The sequence below is a fragment of the Mandrillus leucophaeus genome, unplaced genomic scaffold (assembly GCF_000951045.1).
Source record: "Mandrillus leucophaeus isolate KB7577 unplaced genomic scaffold, Mleu.le_1.0 Scaffold491, whole genome shotgun sequence".
Taxonomy (NCBI): Eukaryota; Metazoa; Chordata; class Mammalia; order Primates; family Cercopithecidae; genus Mandrillus; species Mandrillus leucophaeus.
In genome coordinates this window covers 1,215,215-1,221,963 of record NW_012105265.1, presented here as the reverse complement: position 1 = coordinate 1,221,963, position 6,749 = coordinate 1,215,215, and the positions used below count along the sequence as shown (strand labels likewise).

The following is a 6,749-nucleotide window of genomic DNA, read 5'->3' as shown; positions in this document are numbered from 1 at the left end:
TTTTTTTTTTTTTGAGACAGTCTCATTCTGTCACGTACACTGGAGTGCAGTGGTGTGATCTCGGCTCACTGCAACTTCTGCCTCCCAGGTTCAAATGAATTTGCCGCCTCAACCTCCCAAGTGTAGCTGGGACTACTACAGGGGCCCGCCACCATGCCCAGCTAATTTTTGTATTTTTAGTAGAGGTGGGGTTTCCCCATGTTTGGCCAGGGTCGTCTCGAACTCCAGACCTCAAATGATCCACCCACGTTGGCCTCCCAAAGTGCTAGGATTATAGACCTGAGCCACTGTGCCCGGTCTCTATTTCTTACATAAGAAAAGAAATTAATATTGATTGTTTATTTCTTCCAAGGATCAAAATAAAAATATAATATTTAAAGACATTTTTAATTTTGAAGAATTGTCATGAATATTCATTGCTATCAACTTTTTAATATTAATACTTAGCTTTTGGTTATCATAGTAAAGTATGGTTTAAAATATTGTCAAACATTGTTGCAAGTGTTCATTTTATATTTTATCAGATTTACAGCATCATTTTCAAAAAATATATGTAGATATCTATATGTTATATATACATTTTATATTTTTAATTGGGTAGGGTATATAAATGGTGTTTCTAAAATTTCACATTCAGGAATCTATGATAACAACAGTTTTCTTCATGCTTCCATAAAAAAAATGATTGGGAACTAAGGAAAGAACTCCTTGCATTTTCCATCAGATGGTACTGATTCACTATACTGTGTAAAGGAAGAGGAATTTTTTCAGATTTAAAAACTCAGGAACTATACACTGGAAAATACACATAATATACTTCACTTATTTAAATTAAAGGAGTGTTTAATTTATAAATGAAATCTTACCTAATAAAGGCTTTATTTTTATATTTTGTTTCAGGCTCAGGAGATATGGACAGTATTTCCAAGGTGAGTGCTGTGTATTGTTTTTAATCAGAATTTTGTTCTTGAACAATAGTTTGAAAGTAGAAGACCAGGTATAATTAATTGGAAGTTAAGAATACTAATGCATATTATCTGCAGGAAAGGGTAAAATAAGTCTTTTAAGAATGTTTCTAAATATGCTAAGATTAATTAACAGGACATACTATACATTATTAATTGACACCCAAGTAATAACAAATTTAGTCACATTAAGATGTTACTTATTTGTAAAGCAAACTTACAGAATTTAGATAATCTTTTGAAAATGTAAAGATGTCTAAAGAAATGTGAGGAGAGATAAATTTGAAAAAGTGGTTATTATATATCATGAGGGCATTGCATTTACATATCCAATTCATCTTGCAAACCTTCATTAGAAAATGCTGATTTCCACAATAATTGTTCTAGTTCCCAAAATAGAGTAAGAAAGTGATTAGAGGAAAATTATATTAGTACAAGCAGGAAAGTGAGCCTTCCATTAGTATGTGTTTGCATTTTCCCTCTTTCAATAGTTTGAGTATCTAAAGTGAATCCTTTACTAAAATGCCTTATATTTTTGAAGAGTAGTATCTAAATACTATTTAGGTCATGGTGAATTTAAAATAGTTCTCAGTGAGTCAAATATATCTAGAATTACTGATGAGAACTAATTATTCGCTACCACCAGAATGACTCTCTTAGAAGTCTGCTCTATATCAATAAATAGAGAAATTCATTAAGGGATGACTTTATATTTATGTATAATAATGTAAAATTCCTGCTGCCAAGAAAAATAAAATAAGATTGATTGAGCTAAAAAACATTTTAAATTAAGACTTCAAGTTTTAAAAAATATTTAATTGGAATTCTGGCATTATAACTCTGTTGCCTGGCTGCTTTGCCTCACAAGCTCCACATGTATTTTGGATGTCTATGTTTAGAAACAATCATGTTTAGAAAAAATCAGAAAGGTCTTTTTCTTTTCTAAAAATAGATAAATATTTATAATGAGTACTAGCTTACCTCTGTGAGAAATGGTATTTATGGAGCCGGTTTTCAAAACAAAATTCCCTATGTAACTTTATTAGAGCTTTCTCTCTGGACCTTTGCAAGTCAGATTACCATGAATGTGTTGGCTCTCAGATACTACTTTTATTTATTTTTTTATTTTTATTTTATTTTATTTTATTTTGAGGAGTCTTGCTCTGTTGCCCACGCTAGAGTGCAGTGGTGCAACCTAGGCTCACTGCAACCTCCCCTTTCCGGGTTCAAGCAATTCTCCTGTCTCAGCCTCCTGAGTAGCTGGGATTAAAGGCTCATACCACCAAGCCTAGCTAATTTTCGTATTTTTAGTAGAGATGGTGTTTCACCGTGTTGGTCAGGCTGGTCTCGACCTCCTGACCTCGGGTATTCTACCCGTCTCAGCCTCCCAAAAGTGCTGAAATTACAGGTGTGACCCACTGCACCCAGCATCTCAGGTATTTCTAACAATTTAGTTAGCCGAATTGTGCTTTGTGGTCACCAGTGAAATTTCTGATGCCATATTTGAGAAGCATATTCTTGTATCTACAGATGGATTCTTAATTACAGAAAAGTAGGATCATCCAGATAGTTTTAGGCCATCTTCCTAAAATTTTTACTAACTACCTAAAACCTTTTACATTAGATAGATATAAACAAAATTCCATATGGGAAAGTAATAAAATTCTATATGGGAAAGTACTTTATAATTTGTAAAAGTTTAAAAAATTTTTAAAGTCATAATGGTGAATTAAATGTCTTCTAATCTGCCCTCATGTCCGATCGGTTGCTATTCCTTTTCTGCTTACTTTCCCATGCCTGTTTTTGGATACAAGTTTTTCCACCATACCATGCCCAGTCCTCATAACACTCTCTTACCTAATGATGCATTGCTTGTGCTCTAAGCAGTAACTGACCATCCAGTGTGTACCTGTGTGTGCTGGGTGTTGCCTTCTGCATTATGGGGACATAGAAAAGACTTCTCTAACAACAAACACGATTTCTGCTCTCAAGTGGTTTATTCTTAGGCAGGAGTTCCTTCATTCAGTAAATGTTGACGCACTGAGGCATTATGCTGGGCTCTAAAAGTCCGAAGATAAACTAGATATGTTCTCTGCCCTCAAGAAGTTCAGTTTAACAGAGGAGCTCAAACAAATAGGATAAATAAAAACTTTTATAAAGCAAAGTTAATATGCATTTAAATTAACGTAAGATTTATCCCCCAGTAATAAACATGCCACTTAACAATGTGCTAGAATTGACTAGTTAAATCTGCCTTCAAATGAGTTCCTACGCATCTCATTTCTACACCACGTCTGCTCCAGGTTCATTGGCTCTGGGCTCTAAGCTGGCCGACCCTGGGTGATGGTACCATTAGTGCCTGTTGCACCATAGTCACTTTTTCTCTTAAGATGCATCAGCAGCATCGTGCACATTGTATACCCGCTGCCCCAGATTCTTTCTCTCCCTGCCTCTTTCCACTCCCACCCTAATTTTTTCAGTCTTTGACTCCGAGGTATGCACAGTCACAGTCTAACTCTGCTTTTCCCACATTTCTTCCTTTTCCAACACATGTTCAGCTATCTCAAGAAGCTTTCTTCTTCCTTTTGTTTTCCTGGCATCATTCATTATCGTTCATTTCCATCCCGTTTTTTTCTAGTAATTTTATTTGTGAATCAAAAGACAGCCTTGACCATTATTGCTTAGTATTTTTTTTTTTTTTTTTTGAGTTGGAGTTTTGCTTTTGTTGCCCAGGCTGGAGTGCAATGGCACCATCTCAGCTTACCGCAACCTCCACCTCCTGGGTTCAAGTGATTCTTCTGCCTCAGCCTCCCAAGTAGCTGGGATTACAGGCATGTGCCTGTAGAGATGGGGTTTCTCCATGTTGGTCAGGCCGGTCTGAAACTCCTGACCTTGGGTAATCCACCCACCTCGGCCTCCCAAAGTGCTGGGATTACAGATGTGAGCCACCCCGCCCAGCCATCGCTTAGTAATTTTTAAAGTCCCTCTTAGGTCTCTAGCCACAGCTCTATAGTTCTCCACTTAAATCTGTATTTTGTCAGCACCAGTATCACATATTTTTTTTAAAAATTTTTACTCCATTTTAAATGTTGTGTATAAGTACTACTTCAATTGTTTTTCTACTTTTTATTGCATAGATACTCTATTTTATCCACTTTATTTGTAAGATAAAGAAAGAGTACTGAATTGAGAATCAGAAAACCTGATGCTACTACAGTACTTACAAGTTGCAGGAACACGTTAGTTACTTAATCTCTCATAGGCATAGTTTGCTTAGCTGTAACATAAAACTTGTAGTTCATTCCCTGCCTGCTTCATAAAATTGTTGAGAATCGAGTGTGAACATATGTTAAGGGCTATGAAGTGCTATACAGACATTGAATATCATTCTTCTCATTAGATATACAATCTTTTGTGGACAAGGCTAGGAACTCACACTATCAATTGTACTTTGATGGCACTATTTCAGTAAGCAAAATGAATTCAAAGCTTCCAATGAAGTTTCAAAATTATTTCTTGCTCAGTTGAGCATTACCTAGTAAAACTCATGTGCCTCATTCTCAGAACGCAGAGTTTATCTTTAATTTAGAAGACTTTTAAAGATGATATATGAAATTCCTTTCATCCCTTTAATAACTGAGGGGTCACCCATTTAATTAATGAAACAAAAAATCTTTTTCCTTGGAGTTGGGGTTGAGGGTAGAGAGAAGTATATGGTTTGTTTTCTTTTTTTTTTTGACTCAGAGTCTCACTCTGTCGCCCAGGCTGGAGTACAGTGGCACAATCTCGGCTCACTGCAACCTCTGCCTTCCAGGTTCAAGCAATTCTCCTGCCTCAGCCTCCTGAGTAGCTGGGATTACAGGCATGCACCACCATGCCCGGCTAATTTTTGTATTTTTAGTAGAGATAGGGTTTCACCAGGCTGGCCAGGCTAGTCTCGAACTCCTGACATCGTGATCCACCTGCCTCTGCCTTCCAAAGTGCTAGGATTGCAGACATGAGCCACTGTACCCAGCCGGTTTGTTTTCTTAGAAGAAAAGCAGCTAAAGAAATTCTGCAGTTCACATTAACATATCTCACATTTATATTTTTGAGTTTGAAAAAAACATGTATGTGAGAAGACAAGCTCTGATCATATCATATTTAATAAATTATCAAGAAAGTATTTTCAACCTGAAGCATTCTGACCTCAAGAACTTTGGTTCCAGTTAGAGATCCTACGCCATTCACAAGGGAGCTGGTAGATGACTAGAGATCTACACCATCATCTCAGGTGTGCTGACCTGAGTTCTAGCTCAGTTGTACTCACTGGGAGAATGACTGACAGTTTATTCTTTGAGGGAGCTAGCAGAGTCAAAACAACACTCTAGAAAACTCACTGTTGGCAGCCTGTGAGAAAGCAGTTCAAAATCCACTACTTAGAATAATGTCATTATTATTTTATTCTAATTATAGGCAGAGCCACAGTTTCTATAAATGTTCACTTTTTTAATTTGAAAATGGAAAAATTTAGAATTTTAAAAAGTTTTAAAAGGTTTGGAACAATTTTTAAGGATGGGAGAAGGGATAATAACTTACTAATTAAGAGAAGGTATGAACTGGGCACAGTGGTCCACACTTGTAATCCCAGCACTTTGGAAAGCCAAATGGGGAGGATTGCTTGAGTCCAGGAATTCATGACCAGTCTGAGCAACATAGTGAGATCTCGTCTCTGCAGAACATTTTAAAAATTAGCCAGATGTGGTGGCAAACATCTGCAGTCCTAGTTACCCAGGAGGCTGAGGCAGAAGCATCACTTGAGCCCAAGAGTCCAAGGCTGCAGTGAGCTATGATCTCACCACTGTATTTCAGCCTAGGTGACAGAGACCATGTCTCAAAAAAAAAAAAAAAAGAAAAGAAGATATGAAATACCTGCTAGATGAAATCAGACCAGGAAGTCTAACAGGGTTAAACATGGCAGTCAGAGGAAATTGTGTTTGCGGTGTATTATATGTGTATGTGTGTGCATGTGTGTGTGTGTGTGTGTATAAACATTCATGTATGACATCATAGCTTAAGAGAAAGAATTTCCAGCCTGAAGAAATGATAAGTGAGAATGTAATAAAATTTCTTGAAGTTAGAATCAGTATAATCCTAACCATATTTTTTCAAGCAAAACTCTTAAAGTAGGGAATAAAGTACACATTCATTGAAATAACTGTAACCGATGAGCCTAATGTATCTAAAAGTAATCTTGTTACTCTTTTGTGCTGAAGCAAGTAGAGTGACTTTTTGACCAACCTAAGTCCTTTTTGTACATCATATTCTTGCCTTATTGATGAAACCTACTGGACATATTACACAAATACAGCTACAGTTAAATGAAGCATACACACAATTCATTGCCACTCACCCTTCTAACCTGTTCTGGGATGGTTTTTGGTACCACTATCTTAGCTGTCCCTCAGATGCCAATATTGAATGTGCCCTTTAGCCCATATCATCATGTCGCTCAGTGATTACAGACAGCACAGTTTTCTTAAGACTTCCCACTGTGGAGCTTCTGTTGTTTTCCAATTTTGCGGAGATTACTCTAGTTAAAAACAAACAAACCAAAAAAACCCGATTGTCCTATCACTTCAAGCTTTTCAAATATCGTCCCGTAGGCTGAATAGGAATAGGTTTCAGATATCTGATTTTATCTCAGTTTTGTATGTTGAATGTATCCTTTTAATCTTCCTCTCAGTGTCCTTAAATACCCATCCCCACTACACACACACACACACACACACACACACACACACA

The 6,749-nt window shown here is 36.7% G+C and overlaps 1 protein-coding gene across 1 annotated transcript in view; it reads left to right on the top strand.

The window, feature by feature from the left end:
• Window positions 1-6,749, top strand: part of SSBP2 (single-stranded DNA binding protein 2) — a 362,795-nt gene that overhangs the window by 336,860 nt on the left and 19,186 nt on the right. The window contains exon 14 of the mRNA XM_011995571.1: window positions 901-929. Coding sequence (XP_011850961.1) covers window positions 901-929 — 29 coding nt within the window. The remainder of the gene's footprint in view (window positions 1-900; window positions 930-6,749) is intronic.